At 36.9% G+C, this 24528-nt stretch overlaps 1 protein-coding gene across 1 annotated transcript in view; it reads left to right on the top strand.

Moving 5' to 3' along the window:
* Positions 1-23133, top strand: part of LOC140156467 (uncharacterized) — a 57259-nt gene extending 34126 nt beyond the window's left edge. Inside the window, exons 7-13 of the mRNA XM_072179410.1 lie at positions 4219-4345; positions 6784-6930; positions 12782-12882; positions 15010-15204; positions 16500-16600; positions 18726-20553; positions 20585-23133. Coding sequence (XP_072035511.1) covers positions 4219-4345; positions 6784-6930; positions 12782-12882; positions 15010-15204; positions 16500-16600; positions 18726-20553; positions 20585-21413 — 3328 coding nt within the window. The 3' untranslated portion in view covers positions 21414-23133. The remainder of the gene's footprint in view (positions 1-4218; positions 4346-6783; positions 6931-12781; positions 12883-15009; positions 15205-16499; positions 16601-18725; positions 20554-20584) is intronic.
* Positions 23134-24528: the final 1395 nt, after the last annotated feature.

Genomic DNA, 24528 nt, shown 5'->3' with positions numbered 1-24528 from the left:
TTACTCAGCGCCAATATTGCAACATTGAAACAAACAACTATACAAACATCCAATCCAACCCAACCCCACCCTACTCCCAAAGGCTATGAGGATAAAGTGCCTTGCCCAAGGACACAACACGTTAGCACGAGCGGGGCTCGAACTCGCAACCTATGGATTATGAGTCGGGCGCCTTATCCACTCGGCCACACGTGCTCCCGTGTGGCCGATTCCTAGAACTTATTGTTTTATGAAACACTTTATGAAACACTTGATTTTCTAAGCAGCATTATTTTGCATCTGATTTATGACCATAGAGCGCTTTGGAATCTTCAGAATGCAGCAAAAGTCAAAATAATTGCAGAAGGCACTAAAACTGTAATATTGTAGCGATGATCAGTAATATATTCAAATATCAAAGGTAAATTACCCAACCTTGCAAAGAAGCTATAAAATAGCAATGACAACTTTTTGTCATCCAAACTACAGAAGGTAATAATTCACACTTACGATTGCTGCTAAAATTGACAAATAGAGTAAAGTCCTTTTGATTTATGGTCTAATTAACCTTGACCATGCATGGAATATTACAGTTTCCCAAGGCTAATGGTCACACCACGTTGGTAATTACTTCCAAGATTGGCTCATTTGGCACCGAGCAGGCTAAGTATCCGGTAGGGAAAGTTATCTGGTCGGTCGGTTAGCAGATAGCTATTTCATGCCCTTGTGTTTTGTGATATTACACTAAATTGGAAATAAATGGAAGTAAAAGTGGTTTAATTATGTCAATATATAGGATTTGTGTGGGTTATATGTCATGTTTAAGTGGCATCACATGATTGACAATATCATCCCACTGATTTCCTGAATTTGAGCTGAAAGTGTCAAATTTATAACCACAAAAAGGATACTAAAAAACCAGCATCAATTGATCAGTGCATTTTTGCCAGTGTAGCATATATATAGGTGTGAAGGCACAAAGGTGCTACCTGATTGGCTGATTGAAATAGGTTATGATATATTGTGGCATCCCATTGGCTGATCTTCTGTGTTACTAGTTCACAGATTTTAGAAGTGTATACAAAATCGACACCATGTTTTACAGGTTGACAGAAAGATGGGGAATTTTTCTGATGTAGGAACATTTTTCATACATATTTTTAAATATGTACATATTATTAAAATAATACTAACTGTTTAAAATGCATCATATTTTCTATGGTTTTTGCTTGTATCTAAATCTTAATATTATAACTTTGTATGTGACATTGATTGGGTCAGATCCGGTCACATTGGGCTATTCCAACTGAAATACATACACCCCCTATGGAAGACATGACCTTAATCTTCCACACAGGGGGTGTAGATTTCAAATAGAATCACCCATATCAGGTAACCCCATTTAAAAATCACACTCCCTGTGTGGAGACTAAGGTCATATCTTTCATAGGGGGTGTATGGATTTCAACTGGAATAGCCCATTCATTAACCAACTTCACAGTGGTTGAATACACATCTGGAATAAGAATTACCTTCTACTGGAAAGGGGAAATAAGGGATAACCCCTATATATGATTCATATCAGAGATATATTACATAAACACTAATCAAAGATGGACAGTCAATCAGTATACCATATGATTAGTTCTGAAGCACGGCCGTAACCAGAGAATTGGTGCAGAGCAGGGGTAGCGCAAGCACAAAAAACCAAGGGGTCCAATTTAATTTTTCTGGACCCTTTGGTACCTGCAAAACCAACATTTAAGGGGTCCGATGAGAATTTAAGGAGTCCATCTGTCCGAAATTCTAAACTTCAGAGCTTGTCAAATATTCCAGTGAAATTATTAGTGTTGTTGGCCTATGGTGATTCAAATGATTTACTGATCTTTTTATTTTTTTATTTTTAATTGATGATTTATGCCTCCGTGCATCGTGAAATTCAGGAGTCCATACAGTTTTTATCGGACCCTTTGGTCACTTGAGATTTAAGGAGTCCAAAATGGACAAAATCAAAAAATAAGGAGTCCCTGGATGCGCAAACTCCATAAATGCGACCCCTGGTGCAGAGTGATTTTCACAAGTTTGTCAAAAATATATTGGTAACCACCCCAACCTTCTCCTTTTGTTTTGATAATGAATTTAAACTTTGCAGTTTGCAATGTACCAAACTGATTAATTGATTTTGTTGTACTTGTATTTAGTGTACTAGTCTTTGTTCTCAAAATGATTGATTTAGTGATTTAAGTATATATATATATATATATATGTGATGCGGTCAAGCAAAATCAGTCGGAACTCGGAAATATTGATTTTGAAATACGACCAAACACAGGAATCATTTCCTTTTGTTTCCTCTTGTTTTTGACACTCTTTAATTACTCATATCTTTAGAACTGGTTGTTCAAATTAAATAGGGTTTTCTGCAAAAAGCAGCTTTGTAAATGTTTTTTACTCTCATAAAAGAAACTCAAAATTTCTTATTTCCGAGTTCCGACTGATTTTGCTTGATCGCATCACATATGTGTATAATAAAGGCTGATAACTCGTCAAAAAAAATATGAAATTTTCAAAATTTAATAACATTGTAATGTTATTATCATTTACAATTTTTCCAAATGTTTGCCTAATATTGTCACAAGTACAACTTGTTGTTGTTTCTTAGAATATTTTACACAATTGGTCACACAATTAAGAATAGTGCAAATAATGACAAACCAGATCATTAGACCACCATTCCCATTATTTTGTGATGTGACTTTTGTCTGCCATAACTAAATAGCTATTATAAAATAAATAAACTTTGAAAGTGCATATGAGAGTACACACCTGGTTCATGGTTTATAAAATGTTATTTAAAAAATAATTGTTGGAGTCATTTGGAAGGGTATGTTTTCATTTAAAATGTAAATCTTTCTAATTGACTTGTCATAAGTTAATGGTATTACGTTTAAAATACGAATAAAAACTCTAAAAATATATTGTAACCTTGTGATCAGTGTTTACTCAGTGGCTGTATGTTGCCATTTTGGCCCAGTGAAAATTAGATTTGGTACACTAAAATTGTTTAATTCTGTGTTACAATTTGACATCAATTTGACGAATTATTGAGCCAAAATTGGAACAATTTAGGAGGACGGGTTAGTGTAGAGGTCATCTCAATTGCTTCTCACCACTGTGGCCCGAGTTCAATTTCCCGCGGTGCTACATGTGAGTTTGGTTGCTGATCCATGCTTGTCCTCAGAGGTTCTCAGGGTACTCCGTTTTTCCTCCTGCTTCTAAAATTGGACCTCTTCCTATATCCCTGTCCCATCACATTTGGTTGTCATCCCTTTATTAAGTAGCCTCTAAGCACTATTGGGCTTTGCCTGGCTTCGGCCAAATGTTATAATAAATAATTTTTTCAATGCTTGATTTGGCACATCCAGAGAGAGTATACACTGTTGTCGATATATCAAAATAAAAGTTACAAAAATAATATATAAAATCTTGTCAAAAAAGCTACTTCTTTTTATTAAAATAAAGTTACAAAAACAATATAATACACAAAACTTAATAGTCAAAAAGCCACACACTTTTCTTATTAATGTTTTTGTTTTGTCATTGTCATGTTTAAAACAGTTTTACTTAAACCAGTATGCATACATTTGATACAATACTCGGAAGTTCAAGTAAAGGCTGCTTTAGTCCTACATGATGGAACATATTTCTATCCTCACCTTGCTAACCTTTATTCTTCAGAATGCAAAATCTGTAAAAGTGTACTTTATGTTTTTTAAACTGCTGTGCACAAGTGATTCTTTTGAATGAGCTAGGTATGCAGAAAGGATGAGAAAGGTTCTATCATATCAGACTAGTATAATAAAACATTGTAAAATGTAACATGGCTATTTGTTGACAGACGAGTGCCTTCATTTTATGTGCCTTTTAATTTGACAAATCGTTTTTTGAGAGATCACATCCTAAATAGTTCTGATATTTGCAATATTTCTGCAATATACCGGAAGATCAAGCTACTTTCTGGGCTATGAAATGAATAGATATTCCAGATTTTGCGAAATAAAATCAGTGTGAAAATAGAGTTTAGAATATTTATTTATATTATAACATCATGATGGAAGGACACCTGTTTTATAAATACTAATATGAGCTAGCCAAGTTGGTATGCATGATAATATATTGCATCCCTATTTCACCTGTTATAGTCATTTATATAGTGCTGCTTTATTTCTTGATCTCTAGGTGTGCTCCAGAAAGCTTAAAGACTCGTCAGTTTTCACATGCCAGTGATGTATGGATGTTTGGTGTGACTCTATGGGAGATATTCAGCGGTGGTGAAGAACCATGGTTGGGATATAATGGTGCTCAGGTAGGGTGTACATTGTTACAACATCTGTTAAGGTGTACTACACCCCTGGCCAATTTTGTGCCTATTTTTTTGCATTATTCTCAAAAATTATATAGCGCATTGGTGACAAGTAAGATATGTATATTATAGGGCAAGGACTACAACTACTGCACTGAAAATTCAGCAACTCAAGGTAAGTAGTTATTGATTTATTGATCAAATATTGGTTTTCCCTCATTTTTGACTGTAACTCCACAACTGTTGTCTGTGCTGAAATAAAATTTCCACTGCAGTAGTTGTAGTCCTTGCCCCTATAATACATATCTTACTTGTCACCAATGCGCTATAATTTTTGAGAAAAATGCAAAAATAGGCACACAATTGGCCAGGGGTGTAGTACCCCCTTAAGAACATGGAGTATTTAAATATTGAAGGAATATAGATATTATGATCAGGCCAATGTGTGTAGCTATACATGATCAGGAGTTATATCAAGCAACTGCAGGGGTTCAATGATTAGGGAATCAATACATGTACTGAATCTCACACAACTGATTTGCTGCTCCTATTATTTTATATACTTCAAAACGCAAATTACAATGTTGGGCATTTATGAAATGAATTTCACAAACAACACTCTCATGATGCGATCACATTGGATGTTCTACATTTTCTTAATCATGAAATGAAAGGAGTTGAAATTATTGATTCAAGATATTTCGATTATGTATATTTGGAAATGATAATAAACAGCAAAATGAAAGAAGTCAGTTAAATCTGTTTCTCTCAAAATTTGTTGTGCAAGTATATATTGCTGTTGAATAATAAATAATATTTATAATAAGTTAAAGAATGTATATTTTTAAACACAATTGGGTCTTTCTATGCAAAGTTTCAAGCTTCGGCTTATACAGACTTGACATTTAATATGGAATATTTTTTTGCAAAATTCCAAGACTGGTCTGGTAGGGGTCTGCGTAAACCGCATGGGCTAAATACTAATTGGGGTGTGTCGGGAGATGGTGTAAAATAATTGTTTTACAGAAAATGTACTTTCCATTAGTTTACATTATGGCGCTCATAATTTAGTGAATTGGCGGATTTCAGGAGAGTGAATTTGATTTTTGTGGGCGTAAAATTTCTGAATTTGAACAACATTATTCTGATACTATCAAATTTATTGAGGTTTGAGGCGATATATACTGAGCCTAAATACCAATAAGTGTTCGTCAGAACTGAAATGCGCTTGTAATCTACCAGTTTTGAAAGTGGGAGGAGCTTTAAAAATATGGCTCGAAAAGTGGTACGCACTCAGGAAGTCTGAATGGCCCCCTGGGACCAAATGTTATAAACGTACTGTAAATAAAGAAACAGCGTGAGTTCATTGGACAACAAGGAATCTGCGCAGTTGTCTTGTACCGTAAGTTTATAACATTTGACCCCAGAGTGGGGCCATTCAAACTTTCTGAGCACGTACCACTTTTAAGAGCCCAATTTTTAAGCTCCTCCCATGTTCAAAAAATTGGTACATTGCAAGTGTATTTCAGGTGTGATGAATGCCAATTGCTGACGAAGTTTAAGAAATATCACCCCAAACCCCTATAAACTTGATAATAACTGAAAAATGTTTCATAAAGTCCGAAATTGTGTCCACCACAAAGCTCAAATTCAGCCTCCCTAAATCCGCCATTTTAGGCAAATTCACTACATTATGAGCACCATTATGTAAACTTATGGAAAGCTCATTATCTATCAAACAATTATTTTACACCATCTCCCGACACACCCTAATTAATATTTAGCCTGTGCGGTTTATGCAGACTCCGTCCAGATCAGTCTTTGAATTTTGTGAAAAAATATTCCATATTAAATGTCAAGTCTGTACTATGGTATACTTATAAGCCCCATGTTTTTGGTTAAATGTCGATATACTTTGATGATTCACATCAATGCTTTTTTGTGGTTGCGCTGCAAGTGTTCGGACAAACAGCCTGTGTGCATGTACGTTCTTAGTGAAAGAATTTTATTGCATAATTTGAAACTGCGACCAGTGAAATACTTACCTACGTCAATTTCAAACTTGATGTGAACCAAAGTATATAAATTGGTGTGTTCTGGCCAATCAAGGGTTTGTTTTGTTCCCTGGTAGTGTACAATCTTATTAGGCACAACACTATAGTCTGTCACGACTCAAGTTGGAAGTAATGCCATGTTGGATTTTGCAGTGGCAGATTCGAATCGGTACATTTATGCGGTTACGTTGCCAGCGTACCGACAAATCACCCTTCTACGTATGAGTACACGCCCTGCGGGATTAGGTAGCACACACAATTTGAATCTGCCACTGCAAAATCCAATGTGGCGTTACTCTCAATTTGAGACAAGAGACACTATTATAGACCTTGTGTTATTTTGCACCTATATAACTCTATATAATCATACTGATTTCATCCTGACAGATTCTTCAGAAGATAGGTAAAGAAGGAGAGCGTCTTCCGCGGCCAGATAATTGCCCTCCTCCTATCTATTCATTATTGCAACAATGCTGGCAACAAGAACCTCATGACAGACCAAAGTTTGATACTATTAGACAACAACTCTGTAAGGTAGGTGGCAAAGTTTTCTCATAATTGCAAAGATTTATCATTCCATAACTTCTTATGACCTCGAGAATTACCTCCAGTCAAGTTCGCTCGATCAGTATGGCGTTAGACTCTATAAATGTGTAATGGTGTGAGTTTGAGCCCCACCGCAGTCATTGTTTATTCTTGTGGAATAATTGAGCTAACTTGAAATACCTTGGGCAAGGAACTACTTGCTTAACTGTCTTGGCTACCCTCATACAAGAACTTGGGGCTGATCCTGGCTGCAGTAGTTTATTGTTATTTGAATTGGGTGTGCGGTTCTTAGCTACAAGTCTTTGATTGTTGCTAAATGATTTATATGTTGTGTCTTGGGCAACAGTAGTAAGCATATTCCTGTAAAGTGTGCTGGGGCCTGTGGGTTTATGCCTGTGTGTATATATAGCGCACTATGAATCACTGGGCTTTTTTAATAGGGCCATATTATAACAATACTCCTAGGCAGAAGTGCTCAGATTTCTATAAAAACTGTGAATCAGGGTTATTTGGCAAATTTTGCAGTTTGTATTTTTGAACAAGATACACTTCACCAAAGTACCATGTGAAATTTATTGTCCACAGATTTTTGTACAGGTAGTTCCCTTTTCACTGGCATACATCAATAGGGAGCTGATCCTGGCTGCCGTAGTTTATTGTTATTTGAATAGATTATGGGGTTCTTTTCTGCAAGTCCCTGATTGTTGCTAAATGATTTATATTATAGTCATAGTGCAGGTTTCTTTAGATAATTGAATGCTTTTCAGTGAACATGACCTCAAATCTCTGTAGCTGTCCATCAACAAAAACTAGTTAGCAGATATGGGTGAAAGTATATCAGTATTTATTATGTATTCCTTTGATTTTGTGATGACTAAATTTTGAAGAACTTTCTAACAATAGATAATAGAAACATGGGATTTTCAGTGAAACCAAGCTTACAAATTTCTAAATTTAGGAATATAAAAGTGCGGAATTTGATTTTATCCGACTTCAGACTGATTTTGCTTGATTACATCACATAATTCAGAACAGCATTGCCACCTGAGTATTGCACTTTCAGACTCACCCTGTATTGACATTGGTGGCGTGAAATATTTGCATGTTTCCGTTTAGACTTCTATGGGTATTTTGTAATTTATGAATTCTAAACAGAATGAAATGATTAGTGTTATTGAAAGATGAACAAAATCAGCCAATCCAACAAGTGTTAATTGCCTATTAACAGGTAGCCAGGGTTCGAAATAAGGAGGGTCCTCGCTTCAAATCCATCAAAAGTAAGCAAGGACCCTCAACTTTCCTATCATAAGGGTCCCTAGGACCTACAAAGATTTGAGCAGGGACAGTACATTATGTACTATATTTGTTGTTCCATACTTATTTTGGCCAAAAAAACATCCCAATTTCACCAAGACTACTTTTACTTTCACCTGGTGTGTAATACTTGTTAACATGAACTGTTGAAGTTGTTTACATTTTGTAACCTGTTCAAAATAATAATACATTTTGTAATTAAAACCAGGAAAAAGTGTCATGTTATTTTTGGACCCTTGGAATAAGTGAGGACCCCCAGAGTTTCAGAGGCAGGGGTCCAAAAGACCCCTTTGATTTTTTTTCTTATTTCGAAGCCTGCAGGTCGCCAAAGCTAGACATCTAATCATGCTCATTTCTGCACCAGCACTTCTTCCTGATGAAGTATGTATGGTTGCAATATAACCCCAGCACTGTATGATATATCATCCCATCGTGGCTATATATACTTCCTCATTCATATTGGATAACATCCAACTGAAGCCATTAAATGAATCGGTGCCATACATGCATTATGCTTGGACAGTGTTAATATTGCCCTAGTTCCTGTCTTCTGCATTATATCAATGAAATAATATAAGCTTCTTTAAGGGGATACTGATTGGGATTATTTTTGAAAAAATGAAAATGATATGGGTGGATAGCCAAATGTTTCATCTATTCACAGGTTTTTGAATTTTTTTAAATCTTCAAAATCAGTTTGAATATGCAGCCAAATGTTTTTGTAATTTTAAAAGGGGGATTTTTTAACCCTTTATAAATAGTATTAATGTACATGCACCATGAAAACTTTATTATAAATTTGTTCACTGTATGTGTCGCTACATTTGAATTTGATGCACTGGATGACAAACACTTCACTGCCAGTTCCTATCTGGATAAACCCTGGCTAAGTGTTCTTCCATCCATCCCTATACATCCCGAATGATTTATCTAGGTCAGGGTACACCCTTATGGAAAACATGACCGTAAACGTCCACACAGGGAGTGTGAATTTCAAATGGGGTTACCTGAATGGGGGATTCCATTTGCAATCTACACTCCCTGTGTGGGAGATTAAGGTCATGTCTTCCATAGGGGGTGTATAAATTTCAAAGAATAGCCCAATGTGGGGCCGTAAGACTGACTACCCAGGATTAAGCGTTAATAAGTTTATAAAAAGTAGTAGTATTTATTTTTTCTTCCAAATACAGCTTATAGTTAGTAACTTGACAGAATTGTACGAGAAATTGATTTTTTTTAACATGATCAAAATCAGTTTGATAGACAGCATCACTTTAATAGATTGGTGCCAAAGTTTGGTTATGTCTAATATCATTGTAGTTCCTGTCTTATTATATCCATGGATATATAACACACTACCAGACAAGTCAGGAAATCAACGGGCCAATAACCTACACCATGTCATAATATGGCATCATAATATGCCAAGAATATAGTCTATAAGAGTTTTGAAACATTTTTCTGGAAATTTTTGTGATCAAGTTAGGAAGTGGAATCTTGTTTCAGGATTGTATATAATAGGAATAGGAAGTGAAAAACAGGTTAATATTGGATCAGTTTCAATTTGAAATCCTAACTTGGTACATGCGTGATGTAAGAATTTGGTACTGATCAGTTTCAAATATTTGCTGAAAAGGTCAACTTGATGTGACATTGTCATTGAAACACATTGTGATTAGTGGCAGCCATTAGCAGCAATCCAGCTTGAAATGAGGGGGGGGGGCAATCAGCCTGAATTGTCAAAAAGTGGCTGAAAAGAACAAAAAAGGGGCCATTTTGCCAAAAGGGAGAGGATGCATCCCCAAAACAATTATCAGGGGACATGGGAGAGGGCAAAGTGAATTGGGGGGGGGCAAAAATCAACAAATTTTTTGCACAATTGCTGTAAAAAGTGATTATTTTGGGTATCTGAGGAGGTTCAGTGGGAGTATCTGAGGAGGGCAACAGTTCTGACCAGGGGTGCATTTGGTCCCCGTACCCCTGTGGTACTACCACTGATTGCAATACAGTAATATTTTGAGGTAAAGTGCAATATTTACCCTTCAGGGATAACCTTGTCTGTTGACTGTAAATTTGACAGAGGTGACAAAGTACTATGAAAGACATTGAGCAGTATTTTCCTGTAATTTAAAAGTGTGTTTTGTTAAGTTGTTAACAATGACCATATTTGACCACTTCAGGATATTACTTATATTATTTTACACCTTTGTTGGTTATGTATACAACTTACTTATATAGCACCACAGGCACATACTGTCATTACTAGAGGTTGCTTATTATTTACATTGTATTGAAGGTCAAATTGATCATTTACCATGTAAACAATGTTGTAAATAAATAGATGTGGGATTGTAAAATCTTGGTCATCATTACAACTCAAATGCCCAGATTTTACATCATTTCCATACTTATGGCTCACTAAAATGCTTATTAGTAAGCGGAGTCTATGGTGAGGGGGCACTAAGAGAAAGGGGTTTAATTACAATTCAACAACTCTTCCTATACCTTTGTACAGGAGCCAACCGTTGTTAATCCGTGATGAACCCACACTTTAGTACTGTAGCGTATACGCGAACGCTAGCGAGACTACGCGTTATGCGGTAGCGTAAAATTCGTCATGCCTGGAACCTTTGTGCGTATGCCAGCTTACAAGTTGAATTCAGTATTTGTCAGGTAGCGGCTAAACATTGCGGGTTTATTCTGTAGTTTTATTGCTGATATCAAAAGAGAAATCATCGAAGTTTTTGTAAGGCTGAGTGGCAATGATTGACTGACATTCCTCGTAAAATAATCGTGAATTATACGATCTTTAGCTTCTTTTCGTTGTTGAAAGGATTCAATCATGTTTCACCGTTGTTCATCACCGATTAACAACTTCGCGTCAGCGCGTCTGCGTGGTTTACTTCGCTCGGGCAGCTAAAGCTGCCCTCGCCAAGTAAACCACTCAGACGACGCAGACGCATCGTTGTTAATCGGTGATGAACAACGGTGAAACATGATTGAATCCCTAAGTAGGTTGAATATATGGTACTAGGCGTCACCATGGATGTCAAGACAAATCAAAACATTAACAGCTTCTACCATTGTGGTAAAGCTGATGGGTTGGCACCTAGATAGCTGTCACCTCTTTTTCAAGCTAGCCTGTTTCACAATTCCTGGGATGTGATGCAGGAATGCATTCTATGTGCGGGCTGTAGATAGAATGAAGGACTGTTCATGACTAACAAGGTTAGATCTTGGAATTTGAACTGCAAGGTCGTACAAAGACCAGCTTGGAGCTGGTCAGGTAGTAGTTGGCACAAGAGCTCTGGAGCATTACCATACTACAATTGATGGAACATTGTGGCGGCATCTACTGCTCTATGGTGGACCAAAGACTGATTTTGAGGGAGGAGGGTTCTTCCCCAGGGTGATATATAGTGCGTACAAATGGCATGCCTGTGGACTGCATCTAGCTTTGACAGTGACATCGGAAATGTTGGTTGTTCCATGCTATGTCGTGCTAGCATGCTCCATCTTTGATCTGACCATGCTCTTATTTGTAAATTATGGCTCTGTTAGCAGGCACCAATAATTGCTTACTGCCATGTATGTTGACTGTCAAGTCTGCTGTCTGCTCAAATGTCTTTAGGCTGTTATTGGCTATTAATTTTCTTCTTTGTTTGATTTTGGGTCTTGCTTGTATCCAAATTGAATGTCCCAAGGTTATATTCAATTGTCTATTGTACAGTAACTAGACAATGTATGTATACATGACCTAAAAGAAGTAAGGAATAGCTGTGAAATATATGGGTGACCTTCTTAAAATAAAGAAAATATTGTGCTTATGATATTGAATACAATTAAAGACTGTGTACTAGGCATGTTGGAAAAGAAAAGAAAGACAAAGCTGGAATTGGGTTTTGTGTACCATTTTTACTCCAGATTTCATACGATGCTGATGTGTTCTGTGGTACTGTGTAGTTTTGTTTTATTTTCGCACATTTCACGGTTTGACATAATTATGAAGCGCTTTGTTCCAAAACCCCTTACATCCACTTGAGCAATTTTGGAGAACACATCAAAACATTTAAAAAAATCACTGATATAAGGGGGTTTTCAACAAAAGCAGTTTTTGGCAGGATGCTCATCCTACCCAAGCATCCCACCAAAAACTGCTTTTGTTGCAAACCCCCATATATCAGTACTTTTTTTGATGTTTTTTTTTTCCTCAAAATTGCTTAAGTGGGTGTAAAAGATTTTACAACAAAGCTCTTCATATATAGGTCTGTGAAATTCAACACCCAGCAAATGTGCTTGACAATTAAGCTTAATTACAAAGCTTATTTACTAAGAAATCTACAACCTTGAAATCATCATCCTGCGAAAATATTAGTGAATCTTTCAATTGCGATAATATCTGTAAGCGAAAATATTGGCTTATTTTGGTTCTCAAGTGTGACTATCCAATATGGCAGATTGACCACGTAGGAAATGAGTCTTGATTCTCTAGTCTAACCACTTTGCTTTGTTCTTTTATTTACAGTTGCGACCATCTGAGATGCGAGCAACAACAAGCTTAGAACTGGAAGAAGGAGATAAGCTTAAGTTTGAAGAAGGAGACATTATAACAGTAATAGAGGGCAGGTGAGGAAATGAACTTTATTTTTGCCTTGTTAAAGGTGATTGAGGTTTGGAATTCGCTGGCGTAGTGCACGTTCAAAATTGACCATTCCTAGGTCAACTGGCTCTTTGTTACGAACCACTGATCGAAATGATCACAACACAAAGCCTATGGCATATCATAATTCAGAACAGGTGTATGAGCCCAGGCTTGAACCAGTAACCAATGGTTACTAACATGCACTACGGCTGCGAATTACTATATATACCCGCATGATCAGAGCTTGTAATACTGAATTTTAAATTTGAAAAAGGTGAGTTATGGAGGTGAGGATATGGAGGTTACTGGAAAGAAAATATCTTTTTGAAGATGTTAATACCAAAATCTTCTTTTTTTTTAATTGGACATGAGGCATTGTGTTTCGGAGCCCTCAAAATAATAATGATATTGCATTGTTTTGAATGTTTTACAAAAAGCATTCTTCAGATTTTTTGTAATAGTATGTTCGCAGTAAGGTAACTAATAGCCTCACCAACTTGTCAGAACTTGTTACAAGTAAATATACTGAAGGTGCTTTCCGCAGACAAGCACTGGAAGTGTTAGTTTTCCTCATTATATCCCAGGTTAGCTGTGGCCTTGTGTTAACAAGCATACCACCAGGTGGTAGAGGAAAAGAAATATCCGTTTATGACCTTTTAATGATCCAACTAATGTACACAGTTATGTTAATGTGTATAAAATTAGCCCAATTCCAAATTACAAAAGTACCGGTTTCAGTTTGATCTGTTCCTTAACTCTCTCCAAGCGGGTGTCGACTGCAGACGACAAGTTTCAAATTTTGCTTACAAAATTCAAATATTTCAAAAAAGTAAATTTACATGACCATATTTGGAATCAACATGAAAAATGCATTAAAATGAGTACAAACAAGGTTAGTATTGGTTCAGTGGATCTTAAGATAGCTCTTGATATTTTGAGAAAATATCTCAAAACTTGGACATTTTATGTAGAAGCTTATGGCTAGCACGCAGAGCATTAAACTTTGTTGTGAAATGTGTACACTGCATGTAACTTCCACTGGTGCATTTATATAATCCTCATCTTGCGGGTTTTTGTGTGGGAAGTAATGAAAATAAATTGATGTGAAAATGGCATTGTAATGTAGAAATAGAATGACAACATATATTGAAAGTATCCTTCCAGCTAGTAATGTAACGAGAAAGGGAAATCCTCTACTACAAGTATAGTGGGTGGTCAGGTGCACTCAGGGACTTTTTAGTGTTTGACTCGTATGGCACCTTGCCAATACTGAACTTTGCTCCATAAAGGTGGTACCATATTAGCAGTCACAGAGGTTTACATGTGGATGCAATCATGAGGTGCTTAATTGCTGGTAGGATTATGTGAATGTTATCCAGTGGTTGTCTCTCGGATCAGTTGTGACCGAAGTCACTTGCAACTTCAATCGACTGAATAAGTTTAGCTGTTAGCACTGCAGCCACTGCTATGCTATTATAGCTTATAACTGCTTGTCATACAGGTTAATTGCTGGTACATCAATGATAGTTAATTAAATTTGGTGATGCTTGCATGAAGACCACTTTTCCCAAATTTGTTTAGCACACCACCACCACTGGACAAGGACACAACACGTTGGCACGAGCTGGGCTCGAACTCACAACCTATGGATTATGAGTCGGGCGTCTTATCCACTCGGCCACACTGTGCTCTTCATTTTAACTTCATGTTTGATCACAATGAAACAGCCATTATTTTCATTGTGACACGAACATGCAGTTGATTGGTTCTGGAAATGGTATACTATAAAATACTATATTTTGTGACTATATTCCACAAGTTCTAAATGAAAAAAAAAAATCTTTTTTTTTGTTGTGAAATATTGGTTCGTTACCTGACAATCCTACAAAGTAAAATCATAATGGTGATGTACTCAGTGAATTTTGGTAATGCACTATATATGCTGGTCAAATTTTGTCAGGAAAAGCTGAGCCACTAGCAATCTGTTTGTATATACATGTTACCACCATAATGGACTTCCATCTCATTTGATGTTTATCATTAAATTCCACCTGCAAGTTTTTCTCCATTTTTCACCTAACAAACCTTTGTCTCATCTTATCTACACACAGCGCTGAGTTAACATGGTGGCGAGGTCAGAACAGACGGACAAGAAAGATTGGTATGTTCCCACGTAAGATGGTGATGTCGTTGACAGGGAATCTAAAACATGATGATATCAGTATGCCATTAGAAGATAGCTGTATACATACAGGTCATGGAGCTATTGATGGGAACTCATGGGGTCAACCAGATACAATAGATGAGTAAGTACAAGGACTGGGGTTCAAGTCCCCACACAGGCAGGTGTATCCACAGTTTTTTCTCTGGGCTTATCTGCCTGTGTATGTAATATAATGTACATGAATAATAGGTATTTTGAATAATTCTTGGCCAAGATGGAATACACAACACACTTGTAGCTCAGTGATAACACACATATGTATAACACGATCCAGTAGATAGATTGCATGCCCATGCCTTGCACTACGTACACACATGGTACCCAACATAGATGCAACAGGTATGTTCCAGCTTGGCTGCGAATTACTTAAAAAACCTCTAGTATGTGATACATGTTATTTCTTCCACTTGGAGATGTTTGTAAATATGTTAAGAATTGTGGGTAAGCATTATTAACTTGTGAACTATTGTGTAATGTCTCAATGTTTCAGTCTACCATGTGCAAGTCTCTTACCTGTGATTCTCAGCTGTAATTTTACCCCTAGCTTTCTTTAGGGCTTTATTCTTCTCCCAGATGTTTTGTCACTTGGGCAAAACTTACGGTGTGTTTGACACAAATTGTAAAGCAGTTAGCACACACAAAATGGCAAACTATACAGTGGACTGGGCTTTATTCTTGTGACAAATGTTTTTATAAATATAATCTGCACATGTTCAGGATTCCAAAACTTAAAATATTTCAAAACCCCTTTAAGAATAATAAGCTAGTTTAAAGGGGGCACATAACTTGGGTGTCACGTGGCTAAATGCAAAGCAAAAAATATCAAGGTTAAAAATGTGCTTACCTCAACTTGCATTGCCCCTCTTAGGTATACACCCACTTGTTATGTGCCTGCATCATGTAGCTTGCAGACCTGCCAACTGTCCCTCATTTTGAGGGACTGTGCCTCATTGGAGTTTTCCAAAGTGAAAAAGAGGGACAGTCATGCTTTCTGAAAATTTCAGTGTTGGCAAATTTAAATGTAAGAAGAACAGCAGAAAATGATGCAATTTTCACTTTAAAATTTTGCTATAGCATTTCTTAGTCTATTGTGATAAATTTTAAACCTGCAAAACCTTCCATTAATTCTGAAAGTATTGCACACCTCAAGTCTTTGAATTTGTCAGTACCTGGTTTGTGTACATGTACAAGATTTGGCCTCAATGTCCCTCTTTCTGACTTTGGTAGGTTGGCAGGTCTGAGATTGTCACTTGTCTAAATTGGTTTTGAAAAGCTGCACTTAGTAGGCTTCAAATGTGTTGAAATGACTTTTAAAAATTATTTGTTCTACTGTATCATGGTAATGAAGTAAATGTGTGTGTTATGTTTGTATTACAGGGTTTATTGTATGCCAATGCAACCACCAGATGGATATGCTATCCATCATGATGAAAAAGATCCTGAATCTAAACCATCACTTCTTCTAACTCACAGAAAACGTAAGTTGAACATGTAAGCTCTGCTGCACAGTATCAGGGATGGAAACCTTTTGGAAATTACCGGAATTCAGGAAATTTGGCCCCCAAAAAAATAAAATCTGGAAATGTAATTTGCATTTCCGATTTTTGTGTGTGTCCGAATTCCGATAATTTCCAGAAGATAGGATGATGATAATTCATCATAAAAAGAGCCAAAAAACTTTGTGGGCAGCGTATTCCCCGGAAAAACCCTATAAATGTTCAATACTGCACGCAAGCCCTCGGCCACCTCTATTTCAGGAAATGGATATGTTGCCCATTTACATCCCTGCAGTATAAAATGGATTGACACTACGTTGTGAAGACCTTTCATTAAAGTTGATTAAAGTTAACAGGAATTGTCTTATCAGGGGTGCATTTAATTAACATTTATGACAAATTGTAAGTCTTAAGGTTAGCCGAGAGTTTTTCATGCGCTTGATTTCAGAGGGGCGTAAGTTCATAACAGAAACAGGCATGCAGAAAATGAACAAGCGTACCGGGACGTAGGCCTACTTACAATAGAATATCGATCCACGGTCAAGACATGAAAACGCTATGAAACTTGGCTTAGCTCGTGCCCGGAGCTTGGATGCCGGGGGTCGGTGGCACAAGCCGTTTTCGGCAATTTTCACAAGGATTTTATAAATTTTAAAATTGATTGGGGGCATTTTGAATTTATAGCCTTGATATTTTTGATGAAATCAATGCTGCTATTCCCCTGATTACAATGTAAGGGTAGGCAACAACAACAATATCAAAAAGCAATTATTTGTAAATCGAATTTGGGATGAAAATCAACAAGACAGACTTAGCAGGCCTACAAATTTCTGAATTATATAAAGTGAAAAACAATCAATCACGATTCACTGCACTCAGTGAGTCAATCAAATAAAACTAAAAAGAAAGGAGCAAGAAAGAATAAAGAAATAGTGAAAAAGAGAAAGAAAGAGAGAGAAAAAATGAACGAAAAGAAAGAAAGAAAGAAATGAAAAAAAAAGAAATGAAAAAAGAAAGGAGAAAGAAAAGAGGAAAGAAAGGAAGTAAAAATGAGAAAAGAGAAAAAAAGAAAATTCAGCCACACGGAGACTCGAACCCACAAAAATAGTTCATATTAGATTCCCAGTCCAACGCTCTATCCACTGGGCCATAGCTCAGCTTACGCAATTGACTGTTCTCAAAGCGGATGATATTACTGTAATTGGATGCAATTACATATGATTACAATCACGTCCGCATTATGGCTCTTAGAATAAACATGCATGTCGGCGCTGAAATTTTGAACGAACTGATGGAGGAAAACCTCGTTTTTTGCAAAACTAGCTTCAATTTGGAGTGAAAATCAAATGGAATAGCAATTGGCAGAATGTTGAGAAATAATGTAGGTATTCAGATGTCTAAATTAACGTCTCGTAATCAAGATATCGATAATTTCACAAACCAGCTTTTTCTCAAGCAAATTCTCCAAAATTTTCCCCCAAAACGGGCTTTTAAAATTTAATCGGTACTGTATTTGGTTCTTCCCCATGGCAACATTATTTCTTTGATCGATTTGTAATACAATCTGAAAAAAGAAAAACAATCGCCGGTGTGGATTTATACGGAGCGCACATTTGAAAAAAACCTCATGGAACGTGTTTTGATCTTGTGTACATGGTGGGTAAAAATGCTTTAAACGAAGGATTTTCAAATTTATTCTAATAATTTGTATATAACACACACAAAATGTTAAGCTACATCCAATGCACCAACATTTCACTCGCTGCGATATTTGATTACTGAGAAAACTCTGTTTTAGAGAACAACTTTATACGTCTTTTATACGTTTTTTATACGTCTCTTTGTGTAACCTTAAATCCATCTGAAGTACCAAACTGATTGTAACTCTTCTATAGCCTTTGAGATTGTTTTCCACAATCTATTGTCTCTGGATTATTGTGATGTAATTAGTTATATTTATCTTAATTATGAAGACAAAATTGTAAGCCCATTTTGGAATCATCAAATTGAATAAACAAGAAGGAAATTATGTGAACTGAAATGATTTTTTTTCTTGCATTGTCTTGATTTTCACTCATCTTGCCCATTCTTGTTCTTTTTATTGCAGGTTCATCCAAAGATCAATCCAACAAAAGCGGTGAACGGCCAAAGAGTGGAATTGTTGCCTCACTATCCAGACCAAAAAGCAAAAGTAAAACAAATGCACTTGACACAGGTGCACAGGTTCGAGCAGGTGCATCTGTGTTCTATGTCAAAGATGAGAACAATCCCCAAGGAGGACAAGAAGCACAAACAGGACTATTGATTGATTTCTCAGAGAGTGAGACAACAGCAGCAGAATCTGACAGTGCCACTGTGGACAATTTGGTGTCATTACTAGATACAAGTCTACCATCAATTCCTGCCGCTATGGGTGCTCCGCAGGCGTCTCTTTCAAATCCTTTAGTTCCACCGGTTGGGGCTAAATATGATCTGGTTCCTGATGAAGACTTCTTTGTACAAACCAGTAATGTACTTACAAGTACCAGCAATGTGAATGCAAGCTCAACAACTTCCACCACTGGTAACCCATTCACAAGCATTGCACTGCAACAGTCATCTTGGATGCCGGGTCAGAAGTCAAATGTCAGCCAAAGTCAAGAAGCCAAAAAAGTACAAAACGTCAGAACTAATCCATTTGAACGTTCTAACACAGTACCTGCACCAAGATACGATCCTGTGGCAGCAGATATGGGCACGACTGCAAACAATATAAGGGAAACACAGCTCCCAAGATATGATGATGTACCGGTTGAATCCGGTCCCGACTGGAATGCACCGACTTCTCAACCGAATCAGTGGGTAAGATTTTACGACGAGGTACCTAAGGAGAATGATAGCATCAACCAAACCAACTCGAATACAGCACCACGTTATGATGATGTTCCCAAAGAAAACACTTCAACAAATAGCAGCCAATTGAACCCTATCCAAGCAGCTTTACAAGCAGGTAAACCAGCTGCAGCTTGCGCACCACTAAGTGTGAGTAAAGTGACTCCAATTCAGCCACAACACATGTATTCCCCTGTTCCAAATGATCAGCACCAAAAGGTGGCAGATAGTTTTGATCCGTTAAAAACGTTGCCTAATAATGAACCAGTGTATGGGCAAGTGAAAAAATTTACGAGCTCAGCAAGTGCAAGTAAAACACAGAAATCACAGAATAACAGTATGTCATCGGGGAGACAGACGGGTGTTGCGCAATCAAGTGGTGTTGCGCAATCAAGTGGTGCTGCAACGAGTACAGGGACAACAGTGTCGGTGGCAGACAGAGCTAAAATGCTGAACTCAAAACTGAACTTTAACCCAATGACATATCATGTCACGCCAGCTATGTACACGGATGCACAAAGGTTTGCCTCCACAAATCATGATGACTTTACAAGCAATGATAAGGCCCCTTTAATATCGCTGAGAAGAAACTCAGCAAATGACATCAAGATTCCGAGCAAAGATATTGACTTTGAGAAGCCTAAAGATGTCCAAGCGACATTTATTGGATCCAAAAAATACAAAGATGACGAGCACTTGCTTTTGATGTCTTATCCAAAGAAAGACAAAAAAGCTGGTAATTTGATAGACTTATCCCCAATCGCAGATGGTACTCCTGGGAATACGTATGTGTTAGACCCTACAACACCCGATCTCCCACCAAGAATACCATTGTTACAACAGCCACCGAGTGTGCGAAGTGGAAGACGCACTATTCCGCGAGAGGAGAGACGATCAGATCCGCTAGCATCACGCACAGGAGCTCATGTATTCCATAAATCAGAGAACAAAAAGGAGAACAGTCAAAGTTGCCCAATCGATTTTGGACGGGAAGATACCACAGCACCCCCAATCCCACCACGGGATCCAATCACGGATACCCGACCTTCGCACCATCGACAAATGTGCGCATCCATGAACCAAAGAAGAATATAACTCGAACAAACCATACATATTGCCCATTATGAGGGACGGGCAGCAGATCAGTAACACACACTATTTCTTACTTCCTCCAAAACCAGCTCATATGTCTGATGAAAATGAAACCTTTGTCAATGTCCCCTTCAGGGAAAGAATCCACGTGAGTACGCCAGCCACGGCTCATATAAAACCCATAATGAGAGACGGTAATGATACACACTACTTAGTAACCCCGCCTCCACTTACAGCCGGAAGCAAGGACTTCTTTGCTGAATCTGTTAAAACCAATAACTTACCAGGTTATGGCACAAATCATCACACTATTGGCGGACATAAAAGTCATGTAAATCACTTACATGGGTCACCAGTGAAAGACAAGAAGTCAAACCATACCTTTGACTTGTCGTCATGGAAACCTATTTTACCGGAGGATAATTTAAGTAGCAGTTCTTCCAAATTCTCCCATACGGCGCACTTTCATAAACCTTCACATAGTCATCGTAGTAGTTCTCAACATAGTAGTCCACGTCATGAGAGTTCTCATACTTCAAGCGCAGATGATGACAACGATCTGCTTCAGTCAGAAACAGTAGCAACGGCAACAGAAAAGGTGCGTCGAGTCATGTCTCAAGTTCACGGGGTCACCAAAGATGAAAGTCGTGGTGCTCTTATAGGCAATGCATGGGACGTTGACAGAGCAGTACATGAACTAAAAACTGAAGCATTGTTTCAACTTGGTGGTGTGTCACGTGAACAGTGTGAAGATCTACTCAAGACAATGAACTGGGATCTTGAATTGGCAAGTACAGTGATGCTAGAACAAAACACACACCCAGGAACATAAAATGGCCTTATGATATTAATGTAGTGATAGATTAGGCCAGTGAAAGTCCACATCTTGTTTCCTGTTGTATACATATGGCAGACATTGGTAGCTGTGTCAAAATTCATTATTTACAGAAAAAAGTCATTATTTTATTACTTTTTTTTAATATTCTTAAATTTTCCAATTTGAATATGCCTTTCACAGGATTTCTTCCATAATTAAATGCATTTTTTTGTATAAGGGGTATATATAGCTATGATGCCATTACATAGTGTTTGTATAGGCCAAAATACTACTAATCTTTCACAAATAATTTAAAAGTGGAATATTTTGCGCTGCATTTATTTTTGCACTATTCAGGATCCAAGCTGTTACAGCGAAAATAACATAGGGCGAATATATTCCTTTTGTGCATAGGTCAGTGTAAGGAAACTTAGAATCGCAAATTTAATAACAAGGGAAACCGTTCGAAATAAGCAAAGCACAAAAAATAATCGCACAAAAAATTTCAACTTTTACAGTACTCGGCTCAATTCTCTAATATTCTACCTGCATGATTTATACTTATTTCATATAAATTCCAATCCTCGGACCTTATGTAGCTCTGAATATTGCACAAATATTCAAGTAATGTCTGTTTTGCATAAATGTAAAAAATGAAGAGACACCTCATGTCAGCCTAAATATGTGCAACAGGAAACAAATTGATGGCATTTTATTAGCCTTATTATATTTATATGCTGTATCTATTGCAAAGAGAGCTTGCCATGATAATTTATAGTCTATGCCATTTGTGGAACAAAGTTCAACCATATTATATAATCTTTTGTCCTCTTGCTGTAGAGCAATACTATTTTACTTCCAGTGATCATGACCTATATATTCACTAAAAAGATCAAATTAAGTAAAAGAATGCAACTTTAGAGTAAAAGTGGGAGTGTACAACTATATATTTATTTAGATACATGTTTAGATAGGCAAGATTGGGCTGCGTAACTGTCAACTAAAGTAGAATTCACTCCTTGCATGGTCATCATGTTGATGGTAGATCCTTAAACACAGAGAAGATATGTCACGCTTCCCATAATGCATTTCTCTTATTTAAATCTCCTATTCGCTGTTGTAGTGCACGTTAGTAACCATTGGTTACTGCTCCAAGCCTGGGCTCAAACACATGTTCCAAATTTTGATATGCCATAGGCTTTGTGTTGTGATTATTTCGATCAGTGGTTCGTAACAAAGAAAGAGTGATCCAGTTGACCTAGCAACGGTCATATTCTAACGTGCACTACGACAGCGAATACTGATTTGCTATCTAGTGCAACATGGATCGATAGTAAAATTAATGTACCTTAATGAACAGAACACATCCAGATCTAGCAAAATATGTTTATTTCTTGACTTATTTCTTTATTGATCCATGTTTAACCAGTCTAGTCTCAAAATGAAAAAAAAGGAACCTGCATAAAATAATTGGAATGTCATTCGATCAAATGAGGTGATATATCATGTTGCACAGGATTCTGGCAAAGTTAAGAAATCTTCTCTGCCCCAATATAGCGGGACTGTACCAGGGGTAAATAGAAGCCAATGTTTTAAAATAATGTTGAATGCAAAAAAAGTATCTAAATGTATACTGAAATGAAATCATGGAACCAATACCTGTTGTATATTAGGCATTCAGTGGATAAATATGTGGCGGGTTGTAATCATCATATTTGGCATATACCATATTGTTCCTAATAAGTGCCCAGTCTTGATTAAATGCCCACCCCCAAAATTTTCCAAAGTGAAAGTTGAAAAAGCAATAAAATTTACCATTATTAAGTGAAATATACATGAAAAGAATGTTAGATCATTCCTACAATCCCCGAAATATGTCTTGAAACATTAAAAGCGTCTTTAGGGAAAATTAGTCCCCCACTCCCCGTGCAATGTTGAAACGTGCAAATGTGTTCAGCGTGTCTCCAAAGTGTCGCAACATTGAATGATGGGGGTGGGGAAGGAAAAGTGTTAATTGATGGCCCAGCTTTCTTCTAATTCCAAATATTGAACATTTTTATCCACATCAAATATACACTTTGGATTTCATTCAAGATGCCTAAAGCGTTTCAACGACATTTTTCGGGGATTGTCTGAGGCAAACGCTAAAATTAACATCTGATTTTAATCTTTTGGCTATAACTTTAAAACTACTTGATAGAATCACTCCAAATTTTCAATGAATATTAGTTAGCGCATAAGCTATGATGTGGGTATAAAATAAAACAACTAATTGTATCAATTTTGACTATATCGCCCTGCACTACAAGCAGCTTGCACCCATCACCTGTGTATGTCTACAATCATAGATTGAATACAATAGCGCTCTTTTCAAACATACTAATCTTACAGATGTGAGTGATCAGCATGATATAGTTCAATGCATAGGTACCAGCGTGAAAAATTTTCCATGACTATTCATTAATAGATAGGCTATGATGTGGGCACAAAATAAAACAACTCATCTTTTATTTAGGTAGTGGTCAAATAATTCTTTTGTACTCCATCCATTTGCATATCTTCTGGAGCGTGCCTATAGAGGAGATGATTTGAACTAATGACCTTATGTGCAAGCACTCTATAAGTAAAATACTTATGAAACGTATGAAACTTGAACGGGGTGGGGGTGTGTGTGGGTGTGTGTATGTGTGTGTGTGTGTGTGGGGGGGGGGGGTATCTTACAATTGCTATAGTGCCCATATTCATGACCTTTAAAGATGTCCGGATCTATGTTTGTCTTTATTACAATTTAAAACAAAAACAATCAATTATCATGCCATAGATAAATTAGGGTTTTAAAACTTATTTTCGTGTTTCATAATGTCAATTGTCATGAATACAGAAGAATAGTTTATCTTACAATTGCTATAGTGCCCATATTCATAACCTTTAAAGATGTCCGGATCTATTTGTGACTTTATTACAATTTAAAAAAAATCAATTATCATGCCATAGATAAATTAGGGCTTTAAAACTTATTTTCGTGTTTCACAATGTCAATTGTCATGAATACAGAAGAATAGTTTACTGGTTTGAATAAGTCACACACAAAAAAAAAAAAAAAAAGGTGAAACTGTTGAGGCTCGAACCA

Source organism: Amphiura filiformis, chromosome 7 (assembly GCF_039555335.1).
Source record: "Amphiura filiformis chromosome 7, Afil_fr2py, whole genome shotgun sequence".
NCBI classification, from domain to species: Eukaryota; Metazoa; Echinodermata; class Ophiuroidea; order Amphilepidida; family Amphiuridae; genus Amphiura; species Amphiura filiformis.
This window is presented reverse-complemented; position numbering and strand designations above follow the sequence as displayed.